Genomic DNA, 25,475 nt, shown 5'->3' with positions numbered 1-25,475 from the left:
CCGAGCATTGCGTGGGCGCTCGATTTGGGCTCGTGGTAATTACTTGCTCGAGAAGCATTGGGGTAGTAGCCCGTGTTCAATCGCAGCAACGACGACAATAGCCGAGCCATAACAATGCCTGGAATTCAGCGCTTGTCCTGTGCTTTGCCAAGCCCAGTGCGTGGATATATGATCAACCTTGGCGGCATATAATCGGCTCCAGATCACGTGGCCGCTTGTTCTGGCTGCGAGTTGAGAGAATGAACGCTGCTTGGTTTTTCTTTAATTTTTTTTTCTGGGACTTATACTGAGTGGGGTAAAAAACGGACGCGTGTTTCATGGGTCTTTAACGTCAGGGATCCGTTCTAAGCAGTAATTGCGCAAAATACAAAAATTGTTGCATCGCCCCTTTAAGCACTTTGCGCAAAAAGTGAAGAAAAACTTTGGTGCTTTCTTTATCGACCGCCTATGCAGGTCTGTGCAGCGATATGTCTATAAATTTCTAGGCACCGACAGCTTGCCAGAATGACTAAGCAATGTCTTTCTGGCTTCTTTATTTTTTACACTTGGCTAAGACTAGACGCGAATTCAAGTTCTAGATGAATGGGAGGGGGGTGGCACCTTTATAGGTGAGAGTAATGAAGTGTGTATGACCGAGAAGGAACGCTACGCCGCAATGGTCCGTCGACCACCACCTCCTGCTTGCCATTATGTGGTGGCTCCACGCCACGAGCCCCTAGCACAGCAGCACCCCCCATGTCACAAAGGAGCGGATTCAATATGTCCGCCCGGAACAACCTGCACCAAGGAAGACCGACGTGTGGAGGACGGCCGACCGACGCCCGTTGTGCTGCCACAGCGGGGACGCGGACCACGTGTACCGACGATGCTCTTATCGCCAGCGGCGCCCGCGAGCGTTTGCGCCAAATGACACTCCACCATGCCTTGGCGAGCGACATCAGGACCTCGAAGACTATCTAAGCCGCAGCTGTCATTCCGCCGAAGATATCGCTCGTCTTCATCGGGACACCTTGAATCGCCTATTCGTAGGTCCTGCCGGGAAAACCTGTCTCCTCTGCCTCTCATGGAAACCTAGCTGCTGCAGTACAGGGAGGTGGTATTGCCGAGGACGAACGAAGCAAATATCTTTCACAAACGTCAGAGGGCTCCAACACCAGCGACGAGACGCATCGCAACAAAGCTTCTGCGACGGTGTCGAACAACCTCGACGTTATCATCGACGGCCACGACGCGACGGTACTGATCTACACCGGAGCAAACTATTTCGTTTTAAGTGGGAAGCTCTCTCGCCCGCTTCGGAAATTGATGACGCCGTGGATTTGCCCCACAAGCTTATTCGCCGCCTTGGAGACTTGTACTACGAGGTGCGCCCCGGCGGAGCCCGACCATCAGGACGCCACCGGCCGCGACCCGAAGTAGTGTACGTCATTCGTCTGAAGCCGTACTATCCTCAAAAAGACTGAGTTCTATTTATGGTACAGACGACCCCGCAGTTTACTGCTTGCTGTTGTTTGGCGTAGATCTGGGTTAATATATTTAAGCTCGCATCGGGGCGATGCACTGCGATAGAATGGAGTAATGCCGCATGCATGACTGAGAAGGAACGCGTCTCCATTCATCTGTAAGATTCGTGTTTATTCTTACCTCGAGCGTAAAAGATATGAAAGCCAGCATGACCTTGCCTACTCATTATCGCCCTAGTTCGCCGCCCCCCTCCCCCCCCCCCCCCCCAACATTCCAGGCAGAATCTTTGAGAAGCCGACCGCGCGTAGTAAATAAGGAGCCGAGCGTGGTATTGACGATTCATTCACTCTCGCCCTACCCAGCTGTCACGCCGACTCACTGCCGCTCGCTGCTGCCGCCGTCGACGCTCGCTGCTGCTGTTTTCACGTTAGTTATTCCTTTTGGTTTTGGCACACGTTCGCCGAATGAACTTTCTTTTTCGGTTTTACGCTGGTCCGGCTATTTTCATCCGCGATGGTATCACGCCACGTTATGCTGTAAGGGGAAGTTAAATCAGGTGACGTCACGTGGCGCAGTGGCTCGTGAAGTCGGGACTTTACGGGACCGGAAGCACGCAGCGCAATGTCACCTGACGTCACGGTGTCAAGCCGTAGTTTAAGTGTTGAATTATCGTCGGTCAAGTAAGATAATCGAGACAAACTTCGTTTCGCACTTCAAAAACTGCGACAACCCTTTACGATAAAATGAGAAACATCTCCACACGAGAATTCACTCATCTTTTCATGCATATACTGCACAAACTCGACAAAGCAATGGATTACACTGGTTGGCCTCTCTAAGGAAGTAGACAAAATAGGGGCAAGAAAAAGGGGTGGACGCAACGGGTGAAGCCAACGAGGGTCATCTGCACGCCCAGACAACAGACTGGGAATTATGTACAAGCACTCGAAGAGCTTTCACCAATCAACCCGATGCATCATCTGAACTCTAGAAACAATCTCAGGACATCCACCAAAACTCAGTCAAAACTTAGTTCCTTGATAGATAAGATTAGGCGAAACGGGGTCCATCAAAGGCGTCATTGCGTCTCCAGCGTCTGATCTACTCGCGAACTTTCAAGTACACTGTTGTCTGTGTTACAAAAATCGTCTCTCTTTTTCTTTTTTGCTTGGAGCACAGACAGACTTTGACCTGTCGGACAGCCGTTCGACTTCCCATTCTGAATCGATACCTCCTAAAAATTTTGGTTTGCCTCTTTTTATTACTATTTTCTACGTTTTTATTTCGAGGGGCCCCACGGCCCCTTGAAACATCGCATATGACTGATGTCACTCCAAGCGGCGTTTCCGAGACAAGCTCCGCTACGATATCCGCTTTCTGTCAAAGGATTTTTGTATATTTTTTGCTTGTTTGTTTTTGCCGTGCTGTTTGAAATAGATCGGCTTTTCTTATCCGCTAAACCATCGAAGCTCAAATCAATAAATTCCCTTTTCTGGCCTTCTCTGCTTTATTTCTCAGTGGCGTCAAAGTAGTGCCTCCTTTTTGTTCCTTCATTTTACTGACAAAAGTGTCTCTTGACATCGGAAAAACGTTGTGCCCAGGTTCACCTTTGGCTGTTTTTTTATTTTCCAGGCGTTCTCCGACAGCCATAGATAGATGTTGTCGTTGCTTTCAGTTGCTGTCAAAGCGGATTCCAAGCGAGTCACTTAGAAGAGCGTCAACAATTTCGTGTCTCTAGTTTTTCTTTATCTCCTTTCTAGCGCAACCTTCCCTCCAAACTTCAAACTTCACTGAACTGTATTTTCTTCTTTATTTTTTAACTATTTTTTTTCTGTAATCAAATATACCGGAAGGCGTTATTTCGCTTTTCTGCGCGCATCGAAATCCTACGGCTACATACGCTTCTGAACCAAAGTTGTACGTTCAAGCTCAAACTTGGTGCTTGTCTTTGGATTTGAACAACGCAAATTTGGACGGTCACTTGTGACAGCCGTGTCAAACACAATCACTATATTCCGACATCTGTTTATATATATATATAGATATATATATATATATATAATTGTGTTTATTTCCATAGTCTCAGAACGCAAGGGGCGTTGTTATAAAAAGTAATCTTTACGAAAGCTGTTTTCTTTCCAGCAACAAAATGTGGAATCAATGCAATATACATTTTTCATAAGTGCGTGACATCCAGTAGTTGCTGCGCCAACAATCCAAGACCGCCACTGCGTGAGCACGTACACTGTGTATCTATTGGAAGCCAGGGCTACGCCAGCGATCTGCGTGGACTCGGCTCAGCTCGCGTCAAGGACAAGTTCATTCGTTAACGTTCGGCAAATTCGGATCCAATTACAGGCTTCAGGCCCAACAAATGGCGACCACCAATGTTGCGTGAGAAGGGGTTTGAAAATGGTTTCTTGCCATTTTTAACGGTGTAAACGATTAACAGATTAATCGTAACATTTTATTTTTAGTGAGTGATTGAAGTTGTTCAGCATGTATGGCACCAATTTGCTTATGCCCACTAGTTGAATCACAAATACAAAACAAAAATATCGCCGGGCTCCAAAGCACAGATAGTTTTTTGGCGCACATTACGAGAAAATCAATCGCCATATTTTGTTAGTCCCGAAACAAAACTAGGCAACAGCTGAGATCTTCGCACCGACGCTCCTTCCATCGTTACAGTTCTTCGTCCCGCTCTCAAAATTTATTCTCACGTGTCTAAATTGCACCAACTTGTTTGTGTCTTAAAATTCAAAATCTTTATCCAATCAACGTGTGCCTCTGAAAGAATCACAGAATACTTTCTAGTGTCTGTCTTTTTTTTTTCTTATATTGTGAGTTTTATGTCGAGCACATCTTCATCATTCAGGCTAAAACAAACTCAGCGAAGTGAGCTTCAAAGAATAAGTGGCACAAACCCAGTAATATATATCCCTGGCACTCTATCTCCCGATCTTTATACTCGTATCTTTCCCTCTTCTTTCTTTTTATAAGCGTTACTTTCGGTGGCACCGATTTCCTCTTATCGGCATCTGCCACAGCCCGAGGCCGGAACAACAACCAAAAAAAAAAAAAAGAAAAAAAAAATTTTGCGAGACAACATAAACGAGAGGATAAAAAAAAATCCTCTCACTAGGAAGAACACCGGGACATGCTTTTGAAACGCTGAGGGTGTTGAAGACAAAACGAAATAAAAACGAAGCTAGCCCAGGAGGCCTCGCCAAGAAAACTCACCTGCAAACTGTCTGACCGTAACAGGCGCTAGAGCTAAGTCGATTTCGGAACTCATTTACAGCATATCGACTTCCCGCTTTCGTGCTCTCGCTCGCGCCCCTTTGTCCCCTTCGCTGGTTCCCTTTGTGTGTGCAGATGTTTGTAAATGTAGGAGTGCACGTATGTGTGTGCCGAACGGAATGGGAGGATAGCCGGGCTGCGAATCGGGTGAAAGAAGCGACTTGATCGGGTGTTTCTGCGAAGATTTTTACAAATTTCTAAAAAAACATGAAGTTTCAGTTAGAAACCTGCACAGGGTGATCAAAGATCCCTACATCAGTCAACTTTAGATTGCCCTGAATCACGTGAAAAGCGCGGTGGTCCATTAAATTTACCATTCCTGCAGCAGGCGCGAGGTCGGCGAGAATCGTCTTCTCCTTAGGTTGAACGAGCCAGTTATGTCGAGCGATAAGGTAGCTGTTTATCCACTCCCTAAATGGCTGCAATGGCGGTGTTTCCCTGAGACCGTGGTCCCTATATTTGTATTCCCTCTTTGGCCTCTTTCCTCCTTTCTTTTTCCGAAGAACCAGTGCAGTCGAAGCGCCAAAATTTGGTCCTCGCTCATCGTTTTTGCGCGTTTGTGATCAACAGCTAAACCAAACAGGCACAGTGAATGAGCCGTAATCTTGTGCTTGGGCGTGATTGATTTAGCCGCTGACAGAAGCGCACCAAGTCGACGAGCCAAGCGACAACGCACGTTTGGCGCTGCTTCATTTGCTTCGTGGGACTACAGCGTCGGCTACAACTAGAACCAGTGTAAAACAGCGTGGGGTGGTTTATCTGCGTCACCTACCGCAGGCCAGCACGGTGCACGGGCTGGGCACGACACCAACGTTCGACTAGGACTCGTGTTCGATCAATGAGGACACGAATCACCTCCGAACGCTGGCATGGCCCTCGCGTCCCCGCACCGCGCCGCCTCCGGGGGGCGACGTCCAAGGCCCAACACAACTGCCTTGTCGCCGGAAGCTTCAGTCTCCTTAGAGCTACATTGTCTCCCCTTATTCTCGCCGCCTCGTTTTTCCCCACAGAGCCCCACACGCAGACTCCGCCCCGCATGGCAGAGTACCGCAGCGTCGTCCAGGTGGAGCAGGGCGACCAGGCGGTCCTGCCCTGCTTGGCTCAGGGCAACCCGCCGCCCACGCAGACCTGGTACCGGCTGCACGGCCCAGCATCCTCCTCTTCCAGTACGGGTCTGGGGAACCCTACGAAAGGACTGCGGAGGTCCTCGAGCCCCGTGGTGCCCTCGGAGCGGCTCACCCTCCTCGAGGGAGCCCTGGTCCTGCACGGGGCCAGGACCCAGGACGGAGGGAAGTACGCCTGCGTCGTCAACAACTCGGCTGGAGAGGACAGGGCCGACACGGACCTCCTCGTTACAGGTAGGATTTTGGTTTCATATTCTGTAGGCGGTACTCCTACTGATGTGCTTTCTTTTATACTTCACACAATACTGGAGTGTCGAAGGTACTGAAGAAACACCGCGGTTTCTGTCACATGCTTTCGCATAATGAATATGGAAGAAATCGTACCAAACTGTCTGAGATATAAGTTATAGAACGGACCCGTGTTTTTTCTTCGTAAAATTGATATGCAAGATTCAACACCTACGAGGAGCTATGATGTAAATCGTGCTGCCAATACGTTAAGAAGTATATCCATAGGGATTTAAGGAGGTTCCAAGGTGCCATTTGATCAACCTGGTATAAATAATATTAAAATAAGGTTAAACCATTTAAAAGCATCTTTTATTTTTAATTGTTCGACGATCAATGGGATTCATTCGATGTAAATGCTTTAGCATTGGTTCTTGAAACTGCTTCCTTCCCTTTTCACTTTCCGCTGCACGCTTCTGCAGTGACGAATTGCCTAGGCTGCTGTCGCCAAGCGGTAATGCCTTTCCTCTTTGCTTTTTCCTGCAAGCTTCCGTCTCCTTTCCTTTACGGCGCAGCCTAGAGACGCTTACGCTATTCCTCGGTTTCGGCCTGACGTCGCCGACGCGTGGCCTCGGCTTTCTCTCGTCGTCGCTCATGGATATGGTCAGCCACATCACTCGTGGAAAGAACCATATCCATCGCAGTAGCGGCAACTGTGCTGGGACGCCTTCCAAAGCGGCGCGGCACCCGCTCGTCTCTGGCTCCGCGCAAGCTGTGCGACGCTCGTATTACACCCTAAAAAGAAAGGTGTAGCTTTTACACCTCTTGTCACAAATTTGACACCCCAAAACTTCAGTTCGACGCACAGCGCAATAACATCAAAATGATGGCAGCATCTTTTACGAGAGGCTCGATGACGGTTGGATATAACATATTCAACAGCTAAAGTACTTATCAAAGACTTCAAAAGAAAATCACTGAGGTTTTTGCAGGAGGGCCAAGAAAACCCCGATAACTTTTTTTGCATTGAGTCATACGTGCATTAGATATTTTAATAAGTTGTGCAACTCGGCTTTCAAGCCGCTCGTGAAAGTTGGTACCTTCGGTTCAACCTCAGCGCGCTGTATGTCGAACTGAAGTTTTGGGGTGTCAAATATGTGGCATGGGGTGTAAAAGCTACACCTTTTTTTTTAGAGTGTAGCAGTAGCTATGTAAAGCAACTTTCATATTTCAAATCGTCGGTAAAGGGTGGCGCTGTTATCGTAGTTACCTTGGTCTCGGTGGACGCCAGCGGTGCAGGTTTGAAGGGTGAGTTTTCCCACTGAGTGTTTTAGTAACGTTGGATAATGTTCAATGCGTCAGCATTAGAACGCACGTTTTCACGAAAACCCTCCGCTAAGTCCGTGCGTCCGTTTCTCATCGCCATGCATGACGTCAATAAGAAATCGGGGTGGTGAGGAGGTATCTTGTCGGTGGCAGAGAGAGAGAGAGGGTGACGCGTGCTGACGTCAGCGCTTTAGAGTAGTCACTGAATGTTCTCAGAGTACTGACACCCCCAGGCTGGAGGTGCCAAGATGGTGGCTCAATTTTTTTTCCTTTACTGTGGTCACCATGAGCTTTCATAAAGCTTGTTTTTTGCGTAAAAACAAACGAAAGAAGCTTTTTTTTAGGACATTTTATCGAAGATTAGTTCAAAATGACAGGCGCGTGATGTTTGTATAAAAGTTTAGTTCACGGGGTTTTGCGGCAAAATTATTATTTTGATTTATTCGGCCGTGTCTCACCGGTGGTCTTTGGTGGCTTGTCCGGACCTGGTTGCGTTTTAACTTCAGTGATTAATTGCGGCGCGTCCGTTTGAGAGACGGGGCATGGCAGCCCTGAAACACCTTTGCACTGTATACATTTAGGTGTCAAAATAGCCAATCCAAGCCAAAATGGAAGAGTAACAGCGGCCGTTATCGAATGCGATACTCTGACTCCTGGGAGTTGGTGCCAACGGCCCTTGCGCGACTCGACCTAAGCGAATGCGTGCAGCCGTGCAGTTAAACGAGTTGCCGCTGCGGGAGAAATGGTGGCGTTGCGATCGCCATTACTTTGGTGATCGAGTAGAGATCGGTGCCACGTTTTCAGAATAGGCTCCATGGTAATGTCCCAACTGAGTCCTTCTAGTAACATTGACATTATCCGGTTGGTGGAAGCGCCTCGTCGCAACGCGCACCTTCCACCCTACTGGTCGGCAGGAAAATGACAATGTTAACCCTCCCCTCGACTTACACCATTAGTGAGTCGACCATCTTCCCTCGTTTTTTTTCACCAACTTTGGCTAGTCCAAGAAGTTAGCGAAGAACAAAGACAGAGGGCACCGCTCCCATCGCAAAGTACAAGCGAGTGCCTGCCAACTGGCATTTCTGTTCGCTGCAGGCAGAGTCCGAAAACGCCATATAAGAAAGTTCGCTAGCGTGTGTATTCGCAATGATTCTGAGCAGCACCAATGGACCTTGTCCACATACCGACGGCACCAGGCGGTGGCTGCACGAACTAAAACTCGAGGAAGTCACTTACCTGCGCTACAAATCGATAATGGGAGCTACGCTACCAGTTTCTTCGCTCTCTGAGCTGCGGCGCGTGCCCAACGTGACTTTAAAGAGGGGCATCCGTGGCATCCAGCCAAACGTCACGTTTTTCTTTCCGTCCACTTTCTTTTTTTGTGTAACCCAATTATATATATGCTGCAATTACCTGTTCTACTCTGTGATCCACAGCCTCTTTCCGAATTTACTGGATTTTTCGTGCCACCTTCCGCCACTTGGCATTGGACGCTCGCGCGTGCGCAGAACGCTTCTCGGAAAAGGTCTATTTCCGTCTATACTCCGTCTCACCTTACGACGCACCGGAAGACGCCACTACCCCTCCCAGTCAATCCAGCTCTGTGAGAGTATCAAGTAACTACGATTCCCGCCCGTCGCTGAGCCCCAACTGAGGGCCCCGTGCCACTCATACGACACTGGACTGGCTTTGATGGCTCGTAGCCTCTTCTGCGGCTTGTAGCGTCTTTCGCTTTCAAGGAACCAGACGGAGCAGACTCGAACCTGGTTACTAGTTTACGCATACCGAGTCTGTGAGCAACACACCCTGCTTCTGACGCACTCAACCTGCCCTCGTCAGCTGTCTGGTCACATAAAAATTAAAAAAAAAAAAACTGCGCTGTCGGCTTTTTTCTTCGTTTTCTTTTTTATTTCTTCCTACGAGAGCGAGAGTCCCTCTAAAATGGGGTTGCTTATTTTTGCGAGCAGGTGACAAGCAGACACTCAGCAGGTGGTAAGGTCACCTTGAGAGCACACAATAGGAGCTTTCTTTTCTTTTCTTTTTTTTCTTCTTTTTTGCTTTCAAATGAAACTTTTAATTGGTAAAAGACAAGTGTATATTTTATTTAATACGTTTACATTTAAAAATAAATTACTTCTCTGTTTTTTCTCAACCTTAAATTATGTGTTAAAGCAATAAAAAATACCGGTTGTTTTAAATGTTATTTGCCCGGAACAAGCTCTGAACGCTCAGAACTCAATGCCTGCAACTCGTAGAGTCACTTCAAGGCTCAAATGTAGTTTGAAAGACCCTGAGTGTTTGCGTGATCAATAAAAACGGCCTTAAATTTTGTGCGACTTTTTTTCAAACAATCAGCTTGCTCTCCTGTACCTAAGCGGGACTTTAGCGTTCGCAAAATAGATTCCTCGTCAATACTGAGACAAGCTACTTCGGAAAGGATTGACGGAAACGCAATATTTTGTTACTTGAAGGTCAGAACACGGCCCAAATCATATTCTTGTCGTTTTGACACATATTTTTACAGATGAAGAATTTGAATGTACACGTAAGTATGTGTATTTGCAATAACCATACCTGACAGGAGGCCACTCCGCTCTAAATGATGGTGTTCATTACCAGACATTGTTTAGGCCTTGGTAGCTGAAGCCAAGTCAGCAAGCGGGTAGTTAGTTTGCCTCGTAATGTGGCAATTTTTGTCACCGGTGAAAACTGGGAAATTTTAGAGCGCTGCTCTTAGGCGCCCGTTTCCGGATTGAGCGGCGTCGGCGTCGCCGTCGGCGTAACCGCGCGTTGCATTATGGGGCGTTTTTCATAATGACGTCACGTTACGTCACGTGTGACGTCACGAGGGTAACGAGTGACGTCACCGCGCGTTGCATTAAGGGTAACTTTTCCCGCTAAATTTAGCAGAAACATTTCCCCTCTAAATTTAGCGCTACATGACGCGGCCACAAGAGCAACCCCATCTGGACATCCGGCAACACACTGCAGCCGCAGCCATTCCTCCCCGTTATTTAAAGACACAAAAATGTCTGGCCAGATACCCTGATAAGATATCCAGAGAGCTCCACGAAGGTTTTGATATCAAAGCAAAAGGCAAGATGTGCACAAGTGACACTTCGATAACCTTATCAACAAAAGAATTTGATTTTCTAGAAACGGGTCTACACCGTGCCTAGTCGTGACGAAGGGTTTTTTACGGCTATATAAGGGATTCGTTGTTTCAATGAATGTTAGTTGCGAGTGCACCAGGGTTAACATCTCTTTTCCTTGTGTTCTTTGGAGCCTGTCTACGAAGTCCTCAGGGCACATTTTATACAGAAAGCCTGAAATCAGCTAGGCGAACAAACTGGTTCATCTACCGGCTTTACCGTGTATAGTTAATTCCAGGTCATTTGAGTTCATGTGACTTCATCTCCGGACAAGTCATGCCTACACTTCACACTAAAGACATTCAATTCCAAGATGTTTCGTCCCATGGCCTTTTGCGCGAGGGACGCTCTATTCCAGGAGGTTTTATGCCAGCGGAGCTTAAGCGATATCTTGAGCCGTATTAAGAATATCCTTGCATGAAGCGTCTCAGATGAAACGTCTTGAAAATAATGCGTTTGGTATTGAGTGGGAATGAAGTGTGAGATAATGAACTGTCCTTGCGATAAAGTGTGTTGGAATGTAGTAAGGGCACTTCGTGTCCGGGCACTTAATGATACAGCCCTAAGACAACTTCCTAATTTATGTCGTCTGCAGTGCCTCTGTCAGCGCGACTGGAGCCACTGGTACAGACCGTGGACGTGGGCAGGACTGCCAACCTGAGTTGCCGCGTGGCAGGCCACCCTGTGCACGGCGTCCAGTGGACGCTCAATGGCCGCCCCCTGGCCAAGGGCAATCCCCGGTTGACCCTACTCTCCAGGGACCTGCTCCAGGTGTCTCCCGTACAGCGCGAGGACAGGGGCATGTACCAGTGCCTTGCCTACAACCAAAGAGACTCTGCCCAGGGCACTGCTCAACTGGTCATTGGAGGTGGGCTTACGTTTACTCAAGCCACGACTTGTAAAGTCTGTGCGTTGATCATATTAGAGAGTTTTAGTGGACTGTACGATGGTGACCGGGCGCGTGCCTAATTGAGGCTGCGAAGTGACGGCACGAGGTTCCGCTATACTCTGTTTCACCTTATTTTGTACTGCAGGAAAGGCTATAAACGCGAGCTCCCAGCTCTGAGGCAGATCTCGGCGGCACAAGCTCTCGTGCAGTAAGGGCACCTGTCAATGCTATGAGCTCGCGCTTCCAGCCTTCGCTGCGGTACAGCATAAGGCGAAACGGAGTATAGCAACGCGCAGCTCTTGCCTACGGTCTATTAAACGTTTATTTAATTAATGCACAATACACCTTTTGCCGATTAACCAAGCATCGAAGAGAATGCCGGGAACGTAGGTACATGCGCTGCACGTGCTGGCGTCTGGAAGAATAACTGTTCGAAGTCCAAAATCTAAAACAAATTGAAATTTGCACGCGCGTTCGTCAACGCCTTATTTAGATTGTTTGCTTGAATCTTTTATGCAGAGAAAGTGAGTGCGTCCAGCTCGTGTACCTATAATACCAGCATTCGCTTTGGGGCTTTGGGTAATTTAGCGAAATGTCTATTGCGTTCCTACGGAAGCGAACTCAAGATTTCACTAGCGTCGCGTAGGCTCGTGGCGTGGCACAGTTCACGTTAGAAGAGTGTGCCTCCTCATAAAGCCTGCGCCACAAGCCAGTTACACTGGTTTACAAGGGTCCAGTATGGATACGTGTTGAGTCATCCCACACGAAGTTCCCTCGTTTGAGTCTGTAAATCCCCATATTTGTAGCAAGAAAAAAAAAAAAGAAAAGGTCGAGGAGGCGACATTTTGAAAAGACGCGGCGGCCCGTGCCAGGGGGACGAATACTATAGTTGAAAATAGACTGGATTTCTCATTAACTGGAATCCTGCATAGAGGGCTTCATCGATAAATGGGAATACAGCTGCAAATTATTTTGACCGAATATTTCTTTTTTTTTTTTACAGAAATGTTAAAAACTAAACGTCTTATGTCATTGTGCTCCCCAAGATACAGCAGCAAATGTCGACCAGATCTGGACAACAAAAACTGCAGAAGCTTTATCGTTGAAACAGTTTGTTGCATATATAAGATCAACACAAAAAGCCTACCGAATAGCGTTAATTAAAATTAACTGTTGGGCTAGTTGGTTAACCATCTTAATTTAATATTGTTAATTTTTCATCAAAAATTTTTTAAACATTTTTTGTGCGAATGCAACTGGCATTTTAGTTTCGTAATTCTCCTCTCCTTTTCGTCTTTCTTTTTTTCATGCAATAAACAATCAGTTGTTAGCAAGCTCTTGTCCTGCTCATTCTTTGTTCTGTCCTTGTCCTCTGCGCTTTTGTACTTAAGATAGCGTTAATTAATGTAAACTCTTTTGATAATACTTCAACTGACAGTGTGCAGAAGGCTAAAAGTTCGTGCATCAAGCAGCAAAATGCCTCATAATTTATTTGAGTTTCTGCCGAAAATGGCGTACTAGATAGACTGCTGGAAGTGGCCGTTTTCACGCGGATATTGAACTTGAGAAGCTTAACATTAATGTGAAATGTAAGCTTCTTAACGTTCGACTCCTATAAATATGTTTTTTATTTATATTTCGCCTGTCAACATACAAAAATGATGAAAACTCAGCATGCACACAGGTCTTTCGCTTAGTCCGCAACGTCTCTCTCAAGGTATTCGTGATTGCTGTGAAAAGTTTGCAAGTCGATAGTAACAAAATGAAAACGGCGCACCCAAGTACCCATGCACCATAAAACTTACGCTTCGCTTCGTACGATGGATTTCATAAAGTGTTTTTGTTTTTTTCTTGTCACCGAGTTAGTCCCCATAACATCAAACGGTCCATGGCATGTGTCGGTTTTTATGAGGTGCAAGCGTTATTCGTCACAAACAGTTCAACTGCACCAAAACATGTTTAAAGGGAGCACGCAATATTTTCCGTCATTAAGAGCGCCATAAAATACGGATCCACTAGCCCCACCCTACTTCCCGACGCGCATAAAAAAAATAAAAAAAAAATAAACATGATTGGTTCAAGACTCGAAATTCCGAGCACCACGCACTTAACGTTTATAACGCACGCTCGCCGCGGTTAGCCGAGCGCGCGTCTGAACGCAACTACTTCGCGTGTTATTACTTTAATCTTAAAAAGAAAGCGCCGCCTAATTGCCCAAACGAAAAGCGTTGTTCTGTTACGAGCTCTCGTTAGAAAAGAAACGTAAAAAGGCCATGGCTTGTTTTCGCCCTGCACTAACTTCAAACAACTTGTTCTGCTCTGATACGAGAATCCGTTCCCTCCTTTTTCCACGCATAACCAAATCACCTCTTAAGCTAACAAATATCACGACCGGCTGCCTAAGAACATCGCGGAACTTTCCGAGCTAACGGTGTTGAAAATTAGCTAAAATCCTCGCCCGAGGTTTTGTTTTGGTAGTTTTTGCTGTCGTTTTCTTTTTTTTCGCTCGAGAATTAGAAAAGGGTCGTTCTGAACCTACTAGTGTTTATTTTTTTCTTCTATTATCAATTTTGTTCCCACCATAGACAAGGCGAGAGAACAAGTATGGCACGAACCAAAAAGATAAACTTGAAGATTAGTCCACATTTTGTATTTGATATTTCTTTTTCTAATCTTGTCTTCGTAACAGTGTCCATGTTTTACGCTACCACTAATTACCCATTGTTGAAAAGCAAAGTTTTTTTTTTTTTTTTAATATCAAAACGCAGGGAGACGCCAAAAATAAAGTGATATGAGAAGAAATACAACAGGATGCGGAACAGAGCGTTTTTATTATTCTTACTGAAAAAAAAATGCAATAAGTGAACGCCATTTTTTGTTCTTTCGATTCTGCACGCTGCTCGACCCGGAATTACAAAACGAGGATTGAAAAGGGCACTTACGAGGCCTCTCTGAAATCTTCAAATCGTTTTCTTCGTTGCTTCTCGACATACCTTTTCATTATTATTTTTCAGTTTTACCCTCAATCGTATATCAGTTCCTGTTACCAAACTCATGCGTAAAATCACAGCACAAATGTGTTTTCTCTTTCGATAAAAATGCGAATGGCGCTTTGCTCCGCTTAATTGTAGCATATGACGTAAAATATGTGAAACAGGTGGAACAAACTTAGCACGAACATGCAATAGTCAATTTATACCACTATATATATGTATATATATATATATATATCCGAGTATTCATCAAAACTACAAGTGACACTCCAAAGTGCACCTCATGCAACTGCAAAGACGATGTAGATCATACGTTGTGCGCATGCGCTAAGTACCAAACACGACGCGAATGCATGAAAAGAATACTTCACCAGCTGGATCGCAGACCATTCAATGGAAAAAAAATCCTAGGCCCATGGAAGAACAAGCGGCATCAACGCATCGTCTTAAAAGCTCTGCAAAAGTATGTCGAAGACACCGGACTGATCGATCAACTTTGAGTGTGTGCGTGTGTGTGTTGTGTTTTTGTGCGCGTGACTTACTCTTGTTCTAATCGTCTTTATTCCCCTCTACCCTTCCCCACGGAGTAGCCAGCCAGAGAAAGCACGAACTCCGGCTTACCTCTCCATGCTTCAATAAATATCTATCTATCTACAAGTGTAATAGAATGCTTTTTCTTGGGCACCTTCTTCGGCAGTAAGAGTTCAAATCTGTCACAGCTTTGTTTGAGTAAAACAAGAACGCGAAAATTTACTATTACGATACGATACGATACGATATGATACGATACGAGTTTATTTTTCACCACAGATACACGTGGTGAATGAGAGGCCGGAGAAAAAAGCTGCAGAAATGCAGCTTGACTAAGCACCGGTCCCCCCTTTCAGCAGCTGACAGAGCACAGGGAAATCTATTTACAAAGTGTGTGAGTATGACATAGAATGGACAACACGCAAGGCTAAATGAACAGTTCAAAAATAGTTCTTTTGGACAGATGTCCAACATCAATATTTCTATCAAAGTAGCTATTCAAGAAAACAGGCAAAGTGTAACTTATTTTCTGTTTACCATAATTGGTCCTACACTTCGGAATCTCCCAAGGCTGGTGATGTCTACATGAATAAAAGTCAGATTTTTCTTTTAAATCAGAACGTTTAAGAGCAATATCTGAGCGCCCAAATTCGCCCTTACTAAGCCGCACAGTTACTTGCAGTGCTAACGTAGGTTCGCTATGAGCATAGAAGGCCTCAGCAGAGTCATAAATATTAAAATACTATAAATTTCTTGACGTCGTCCGACACTTTTCTTTTCTGAAAGCGTTTTCAGTTTGTACAAGGTCTTCTCTCTCTCTCTCTCTCTCTCTCTCCCCCCCCCCCCCCCCCGCGAAAGTTTATATATATATATATATATTTTTTTTTTAAGAGCAAAAGTAAAAAACGCATTGCAAAAGGCTCATTATCTCCTTAAAGGTAGTGTTAGAGGTTCGAATCAGATGCCAAAGTTTCCGAACGTTATTCGAAAGTCGTAAGTGATTTTCTGAAAATTCCAATGCAAAAATGGCGGTTGGCCCGAAAAAGGCGAGAATGGGCCCATTTTCCTATCGAAGTTTTCAAACAATTACTTATAGCTTCTGAATAAGAGATCGGTTCGGGCCACGGTGGTTCGGGCTGAAACTCGTGGGGGACGAGGGTGGAAGACGACGGGGCGGAGGGGCACGTGACAGGCGGTCGGCCGGAGAGCCACGAGCTGGCGCGTGACAGAGCGTGCTCGGCGAGGCTGGGGCCGGGCAGGAACGACGGAGCCGGTCTGGCCCATAGTGATCTTCGGATTGGTCCTCCAGTGGGGTTTCGACCAGGAGACCGGCGGGCACGGACTCTCGGCCCTCGAAAACGGGTAACCCAGTAAACCCATTCGCGTGTCATCTCATTGCGTCCTCGGGAGATGAAAGAAGCACAGACCGATCGGGCGGCGATTATTTTAGAGCGAACCCTGAAACTTTTGGCACCTGGCTCCGACCTTTAGTGCTACCTTTGGGGGGATAATGAGTGGTCGGCGATACATGGTTTATTTCTGTAGCAAAAAAAGAAAAAGAAAAAAAAACGGTAATATATTTTTTTTAGCCACCCTGTATTATTTGCTCGTGTATCACCGAAATTCGTTAAATGTCACCATAGCAAACGTGACCTGCATTTCTGAACAATATTTAGGTAAATCATTCATAAACACTTGGTGATCATTTATACGAGTGCTGTTGAAATAGTGGTTCGAATCTAATAACGTTGCTCGCAATTTCCACAGTGCAATGGAAAGTCACGATACATACCGGTCCAGATAGGGACTGCACAAGTGAGGGTCAAAAACATATTTCATTTATTCATAAAGCTTGCCGCAGTGTTTCTTCGGCAGTGCATACATTCTCATTTCATTTCTATTTATGGTATATCCGCTTTTATGGCGTAGGCATCTCGTTTATTTGTAGAAACATTAAATTATGTCAATTATTTAAATCAATTAGCCGGTTTTAAATTACGAGATCTATAATTTAACTTCAAATAAAAACTCAATTACTTACCTCGAATTAAAATACAAAACTAAAATCGATCCTAATTATTCCGCGCACGGCGACCAGTAGCAGTTATTTTCATTGCTCAGTAGTAACTCGACAAAAAGTCGCCGTCTTTTGACAGAAACGTTTTCATATTTTTCTTTAATCAAAATCAGGCCGTGCGAAGTTGGAACACCTTATTTGCAAACCATTCCGCACAAACTATATGCAATTTTACCGTTTTTCTGCTTGTTACTTTTAACGTCGACTTTTCCATACGCAGTCACGAGAAGTAAGGACAAAACAAATGTCCAATATCCATGCGGTGGCCCACCTCGGAGCCGCAATAAGCGTATGCGCATTTAATTATCCTCCGTCACCAGCAAAAAAAAAATAATTTGAATAGAAAGAATAAGGAAAAAAAAGCCGAACACAACAAGGACAGTCGATTTTGCATATCTAGTCAGCCCGAGTTTCCGAAGACTTCTAGTTTCCTGAACTCCATAAACTCAAATTGAATTTGCGCACGAAGGCGGAAATAGTCTGCCAGAACGTTTCGTTCAGAATTCTATTTGTTCTTTTTTTTTTTCGATTACGTTCGCTTTCACTCGCAATTCACTGGCGAGAACGTGCAAAGGGCGCCTCGTATCTCTTCGCATCCGGGTGGTCACCGATGTCGCTCCCCGTGTGCGCGGTCACGAAAACTGCCACACAGAGAAGTAATCAACAAAAAAAGCGTCTCGCCGGGAAGGCGGAATTAAAGGCCCATTTATGCTAATGCGGAATGATTTGCCGTTTCTACCCGCTTACGATTTTTTTTTTTTTTGTCAGTCGAGAGAATATGGTGTGACATTTCGCGCCTCAGATCGCCGTGCTCGCGTACGTTATATTCCGCCAGATCTCCTGTGTCCCAGAATCGCATTTCGGGTCAACCGAATTCGCCAAGGAGCCAGCTTCCAATGTCACGCTACTGCGAATATTGTCGACTCGGAAAAGATAGAAGTTATTTTTCTTTCCTAAGTGTCGCACTTTTTTTTTCTTCGCACTTACGTTCGAGTTCCTCAATCATGAACGCTCCGGTCGGATATAAATACAACGCAATATAAATTGATTAAGCGGTTTTACGACTGCGCCTCCCCACCCTAAACTAAAATAAACCGAATAGGCCTTACTGGCGTATCCGGTTTACTGCGTGTCCGAGCCAATCGCTGCAGTCTACGGAGTCTGCTCTGCCAATCTAGTGTTTGCGTATAAGAGTGAACGTCAAACACTTTGCGTACGCGTTGCGGACTCCACACTTCGCACGCGCCACATGCGAGCAGCGCGGCGAGTTATGCGTACGTACGCTTGCTATCGTTTTTTTGCGTGCGCATTCCCAGCGACCGACTGCGCGGCATCCTCCTTGTTCTCGTCGTGCGCGGGAGAACACGACGACAGCAGTTTGCATGGGCACATGGAGATGGCGCTGCCACTGCTAGCGTATTCCTTTCCGTTCCGCTCTAGTATATGTGATGGATTGACGCCCCCCGAAGGGTTCATCTCAGAGCTTGCGGGGTCTTTCCGCTATACTAGGACTCTCCAATGACGAATATAAACAGACCTCGTTAACGGCCTGCGCTGTGAGAGTAAGCATGAAGGTTCATTATCCACAGTGCCACTGAGCATATTGTTTCTTTCTTAGGTTTAAAGATATTTCCAGCGTCGTTATTTGTCGAGCGCCCTCTAGATTGCAGCGATTGACTGTCCTGAGTGCTCGGTGAGAACGCAGATGCTCAGATTTCGTAGAGTCTACGCTACGCTCTAGGCGCTATCGAATTTCAAAATTTAAACTACGCTTCGATTGTATAAGCATTTTTCCGGAACATCACGCTTTCAGTTATAACCAATATATAATCGAAATGGTATTCGTAATGCCGTACTTCAAAATAAAATGTGGTCCATGAAAACTGTCGCGTTATAAAGGGATACTAAACGATTAAGATTAACGAAAAACTAAAACAGCGCCAAAAAAAGAAGACAAGAAGACGAAGTGTACAAACTGCGCTCTATTTGTACACTTTCTCGGTATTATTTTTTTTTTTCCTTTTGCACTGTGTCACTTTTTGGTAAACATCTACCACCAACCCGCCCAACTTTCCGCCATGGAACGCTGAACGTTGCCCCTGCGACACCTGCAATGTTAGTGATCGCCATACAATGACATAAAAACAAGTATTACAGCGTCAGACAAAGGCGGTTTGAAAGAAGCAAAAAAGCCTCCGTTCAAGAAGATGGAAGACGCCCAAAGAACACACTCTTGCAGATTGGCAGTCTCACTTCGACCGCGCGAAGAATCTTCGAGAACTTAGAACCCACTCATTTCCGGAAAGAAACGAATCGACAAAAAATAATAATAAACAATGATTTAAAAAAAAAATCCAGAGTCGAAACAATGTATCGATCCCAATCTGAAGCGAATTTCATGCAACGGCAACATAAAACAGAAGACCCGATAGACTCCAGGCTACGGTTTGAGGCAGCAGCAGACGCGCAACGACCCGCTGTTTCTTCGAAGCCATCCCCGGGAACACGGGCTGCGCTGTGTTGCTTCTGGGCACACGTACAGAGCAGGGCACGGCAGGAGACCGAAAACCCAATCCCCGGGTGCACTTTCTGATTAGCCCGTGTTTGTGGAGGAGACACTAACCCAATTTAGCCCGAAAATTGCGACGGCGGTTTGGCCGATTCTGGACGGCTCCGTCGTCGCGGGTGGGCGAAGCGGTCGGGGAAGGGGGAAGCGGCGCTGATGGGTCGTTAGTATACGCCTCGGAGCCCGGTTTGCGTATTTCTAACGACTCCCCGCACAGTGGTTTATCTCCAGCTGCGGCCGGCTCATTTTCCAGCCCCTGGCTGCAACTGTTACGCCGAGCTGTTCGGGCTGTCCGCGAGCTGATGATTCGTGCGTGATTGAGAAAGTTGGTATGCTATTTAACCGGTACGGAAAGGGAACGGGGGCTCTCATGGCGAAGTAAGGACAGCCCGCCTAGTTCGGTGGTAACCGATGTTCAGCCGATAAGGCGAGAGAGGTTACTCTGTTTAGTTGTTAGCCAAAACTTCTCGTTCTTCGTCCAATTTCATTGCGTGCTTCCTGGACACGACGTCTACTCGTGACCTCGAATTCTTGGTCTTCTTTTACGCTTCGTTTCAACTTTTCATACGCGGCCGACTCTACGGGGAATGGTACAAATAAATTAGCGTGAGGAGCGCGAGTCACTAGTCATTTTTTGTTGTTGATTGTTTCAGCGATGATAGAAGACTTGCGTAAACATGACGAACACCATAGGGTGCGATTTTGACGTTCTCTGGTTGGTCCAATCAAATAGTAGCGTCGGCCGTGTCTGGACGTAAGCTGAAACAAAGTACAGTTACTTTATACCATAACAATTTTTATTTTAATGAAGAATCGCAATCTAACGGAAGTTATAAAGCCTGATTAGCATGGTACCATATGGCTTGCCATTTAAAGGCCTCGTGCGGTGTTGTTCACCGCAGCTTCCACGTTGCATTATTTTAGTGTTTTGTTCTTACGAGAGGCGATGCAACTGCAAACTCCTAAGTGAACCTGCACCATGCAAATCAGGCGTAAATTCAGAAACACATGTGAGAAAAACCAACCCAAAAACGCACTAAACTTGGATCCTAAGAAGACAGTTCCTCGCCGTTAAAACAAAACAAAACAAACAAAAAAATATATAATTTTTTTTTGCTCGATGGAATTTGCGAATATGTACTCGACGAAACCATATTTTCAGTATACGTGCAGTAAATATCGTATTTGTTTTTTAGAAAAATCGAGGCAATTTTTTAGTGTTCCGATATCCTTCCGATTTGTGCTTCAGTGCTTTAGTCTTAAAGACGGAAACACATGTGCGAGAAACACACGTAATTTATTGCATGCGACACCGTTTCATGCTACCTTCAATAAACAAGGTGATCAATGCACGAATGTACAAACATTATGACTTCGTTAATACCAGATATAAGATCTCCGCGTTAAATACCAGCCCGTGGTTTATTGTTAAAATAATGATGTATAACTATTTATTTATGTTTTATATTTTTGCGATTTTTTTTATAGTGTTTGACACACGTGTTCCCCGCTTATCGAGCGTTTACACTTGCAAGTTCGCGGGTGGATCCGCGCTGGCGGTGAGTGGATTCTGGGGACGGGTGGCGAGATCCGCTCGTAGCTGTAGGAAAATCCAGGTCGGTCCGGAACTCATATCCAGACTTTGTGCCATCGACAAGTCGATTTCGCCAACCCTGCTCCGAAATTCACTCGCCGCCAGCGCGGATCTCCGGCGCATCCGCAAGTGTAAAAGCGCCATAAAGGTACGTTTACACCTGAAATGAAATTCGTTTCCGCGGGAGCGGATTCGACCCCCGCGGAAACGGATTTGTTTCTTGAAACGGATCTGTTTCTTTCGAGCGGCGGAGGTGCGGCGCCGGCTGCGGCAGCTGTTCTCGTAACATCCCGTCAAATAAGGCGAGAAGGTGGAAAATAAACAGCGCGAAGCTGATGGATGATTACGTAGACGAGGTGATTGCGATGATTCTTCTTTCGTCTTCCCTGCTTGCGATGGAGAAAGAGGAGCAGCGAGCGCCGGAAAACCTGCGTCGCCGTCGGTTGTGGTGGGTTCGCCCATGCTTACGAGACCGCGAAAGGACGGGACAAGCAAGCTGTCTCCTTCGTCGTCTTCGCTCGTATGCCAGCGACGCCTCGCTATTCCAGAACGCTGAATGTCTTCGATACCGTCGACGCCATTGCCAAAAACAAGCAGGAAGAACGCGTACTCGTGACGTAGGCAGCGTAGCGCTGCGCAAGAATGTCACTTCCAGATAGCAAAACGCCTCGTTCGGCGACAGAAATAGGTCCTGGACGTACACGGCTCGCCGCCGCGTTTTCCGCCCAGCGTTTGGCCCCAGTGGCGAAATCTGGGCAGATTGGCTAGCGGATCCGCAAGTGTAAGCGTACCGCAAGGCCCGATTCACATCGCGCGATTTTACGTGCGATTTTGCAAGTGGGGTGGTCGGTAAAGCATCTTTCACCACGCAATTGCGACGTTGCACGGGCAACGTCACAACTGTGAATTAGCTAGTCAAATATACCTCCATGTGAATCAGGCTTATGGTGTACGTTTATACTTTCGAATTTGAGGGCGGATCACCGCAGCCGCCGAGCGGAATTCGAAGCCGGGTGCTGAGATCAACTCGCCGCTGGCTGAAAATCTGAATATGGGTTCCGGACAGACCCACATTTTCCGCCAAGGACGAGCGGATTCCGCCACCCTGCTCCAATATTCGATCGCCGCTGGTGCGAATCCGCCTCTGAATTCGCAAGTGTAAACGCAACATTAAGCCTAAATCACACGGTACGATTTTACTTGCCATTTCGCATTTGCCATGCGCCATAAAAAGCGTGGTGGAAGCTGCCGTGCTCAACGTCTCAGCTGTGAAATCACAAGCCAAACCATACGTGTGAATCATGCCTGATTCACATGACGGGACATTGTTTGCGATCTCGTAGTTACGACGTCGAACACCGCAATATCCACCATGTTTTTTTGGATCGCAGCTCTTAGGCGCCCGTTTCGGCTTGAGCGGCGTCGCCGTCGCCACCACCGTCGCCGTAACCGCGCGTTGCATTATGGGACGTTTCCCATATTGACGTCACACGTGACGTCACGTGTGACGTCACGAGGGTCACCAGTGACGTCACGAGGGTCACTAGGGTCACGAGTGACGTCCCTTGTAATTGCGCGTTGCATTATGAGACTTTCCCATAATGATAACACACGTGATGTCACAAGGGCCACTAGGGTCACGACTGACGTCATGAAAGTCACGATGAAGGTCACGACCTTTACGAGGCCTTCACGAGCGACGTCACGAGGGTCACTAGTGACGTCACGAGGGGGGATGGAAGTAGGGGAGGAGGAGAAGCCAGGAGGAAGGAAGGGGAGGGGAGGAGAATGAGAGGGGGAGGAGGAGTAGGGGAGGAAGAGAAAGTAGAGGAGGAGGGTCATACTTTCGTCTCCATACTGTTCCTCCTCGTCCTCAAAAGCGGTGCTCTAATTTGGCATTACAGAAAGTTGTAGACAACTTTCATTTTTTCTTTCTTTTTTTTCGCCGCACGAGTGACATTGCAACGGCGAAATCGCAAGTCAAATCGCATCATGCTAATCAGGCTTCAACATCGATTTCGCGTGGGTTTCTTGTGTAGCATCGCTCTCTCTAATAGTGAGGAAAGTAGCCCTAGTGGGAGCTGGAAGGGTTGCCCTAAAGTCATTACATAAGCTACGATTAGAGTATCGGCACTTGGTTCCCTAATGTTCCCCTGGGCGCCGCATCTTAGTGCTTGGTGCAGAGCGGACGCAACTGGTGATCGTTACGATTGGAAAATCCGACTTCTTGAGCTCGAGGTACGGCGTCGGAAAGCACAGGCGATGGGCTCAGTCGCGTACTGGTTGCACATTTCCGAAGAAGGAAAACCCGTTTCCCACAATTACGCATGAAACTCCAGACAACTGGCAACAATGATTTTGAGCACCAAGGTGGCTCAAGCGTCGTTACTACGAAGCGTATATTATTTAGTAGCTCTAGGTTGCCCCAGAGGAGTGGGGAAGCTATCAGAAGGGGAGAGGGCTGCTTCTCGTTCACTATCGGCTTCATTGATCACTTGCGCTGCCACACAAGACCACCTAGTAGAAAAGGCCGACTCATGACGTCATCGTCAGTGGATCCCCGACGCGCCCAGGCGGCAAACACGCCAAAGCTCGTCAAGAGCCTCCAGACTGTCTTGGCGTTGCCGCGTACTAACGTCACGTTCGTTATGAGGCGCTCCGAAACGCGCTGTCGACGATGTTGACGGAAGGTAAGCGGCTGAGTGGATCCACTATAGTCCGTTGCAACTCAAGAAGGTAGGGCGAGTGTAAGACGGCCCGGGGAGGAGGAAGCGCGCCGAACGCTGGATAAGAGAGGGGGAAACCTCCTCCTCTCTTTAACGTTCCGTCTGCTTCCTCCTCCCCGGCCCGTCTTACCCTCGCCCTACCTTCTTGAGTTGCAACGGACTATAGAAATGACCGGAGGGCGCAGGTTTTGTTTTTTACATGGTATTGTACCGAGTCGCAGTCAAGCGATGCGCCCGTATTTAAGATCTAGAAGAGTACGACTAGCCGTCGGTTCGAAAAGGCGCGATGACACAAGCCAGGAATTCTTCAACGGGAGTGTCGGCTGCGAATTTTGTGTGATTCCATTATGATTATATAAACGCTTAAAAGTATAAATCCTGGTCACGAGGGCGCCGCTACCTTGAATTGTCGTCATTTCCAGTATGGCCGAAAACATTGTTTTGCCGTCACCACACTAATAGAGGACGTCTAGGATATCAGCGTAACCGTTACACATTCTCGTTTTTCCTCCCCTTTATTTTTTTACTATTTTCGGGTTGAGGCGTTTTATATTTTTTTTTTTGTCGCACATACTGGATGCGCCTATTAGGTGGCTGGGGACGAGGGTACACGAAGAAGGTCTATAGATCGAAATGTAGCTGCGAATTTGCGTATGTCATCCACGTCCCTAGCATGTAACGGGTCCCTCGGACATGCCTAGCGCGTGTGACGACGGGTCGGCGTTAACCCTGTCGACGACTTCTTTCTTGGCGCAGAGGACGCTCCCGTGCTGGAGCAGGTGTTCTCGGAGCAAGAGGTGCGACCGGGCACCTCAACGTCGCTCAAGTGCTCAGCCTCGGGAAACCCGCTGCCCCAAGTCACATGGACGCTGGACGGTGCCCCGGTGCCCGAGGTGTACCACATCCGCATCGGAGACTACGTCAGCAACGAGAGGTGCGTGATGCTAAGAGAAAAAAAAAAAAATTCCCGTTTTTTCGCGTCTTCCGCAAGTGCGGCGACAGACTCGGCACACCCTCCTCGAAACACACAACACTCAATTGCACTGCACACAGATGTTTTCATCTTACATTCTAATGATAATTTTTCACGCTGTGCTTAGCGATGTAGAGGAAATGCACGAATTACTTCCCCACTAAATTTATCGGAGATAGTTTCCCCGCTAAACGGCAAGTCGTCAGGTGACATGGTTACGTCGCGTAACAAACACCGCGACGTCACATTCAATGTCAAGTAAGGCCAAGGTGTCATGTGACGTCACTTAACACCATGACGTCACGTGACACTGTGACGTCACGTTTGCCCAAACCAGGGGTAAGTGTGCGCCGGGCCGACACCAGCTCTACCGCAGCGACGTCACGTCAGACACGCCTGTAAATCTATAACGGCTGACGCCGTGAAAACAACACAAAACAAAACAAACAAACAAAACGGGTGGGTGTTGCCAGTTCAACGCACGATTTTTGAAAAAAAGAAGGGGATTGAGTGAAACTTGTAGGCATGC

General features: G+C 46.8%; 1 protein-coding gene across 1 annotated transcript in view; it reads left to right on the top strand.

Moving 5' to 3' along the window:
- The window catches only part of LOC8052053 (Down syndrome cell adhesion molecule homolog), a 244,907-nt gene that overhangs the window by 142,593 nt on the left and 76,839 nt on the right, over positions 1–25,475 (top strand). The window contains exons 6-8 of the mRNA XM_042286473.1: positions 5,778–6,125; positions 11,193–11,465; positions 24,730–24,907. Of these exons, the coding sequence (XP_042142407.1) occupies positions 5,778–6,125; positions 11,193–11,465; positions 24,730–24,907 (799 nt within the window). The remainder of the gene's footprint in view (positions 1–5,777; positions 6,126–11,192; positions 11,466–24,729; positions 24,908–25,475) is intronic.

Source organism: Ixodes scapularis, unplaced genomic scaffold, assembly GCF_016920785.2.
Source record: "Ixodes scapularis isolate PalLabHiFi unplaced genomic scaffold, ASM1692078v2 PGA_scaffold7__128_contigs__length_106722199, whole genome shotgun sequence".
In the NCBI taxonomy this organism is placed as follows: Eukaryota; Metazoa; Arthropoda; class Arachnida; order Ixodida; family Ixodidae; genus Ixodes; species Ixodes scapularis.
Note: the sequence above shows the minus strand (reverse complement) of the source record. Positions and strands in the feature narration are given on the sequence as shown.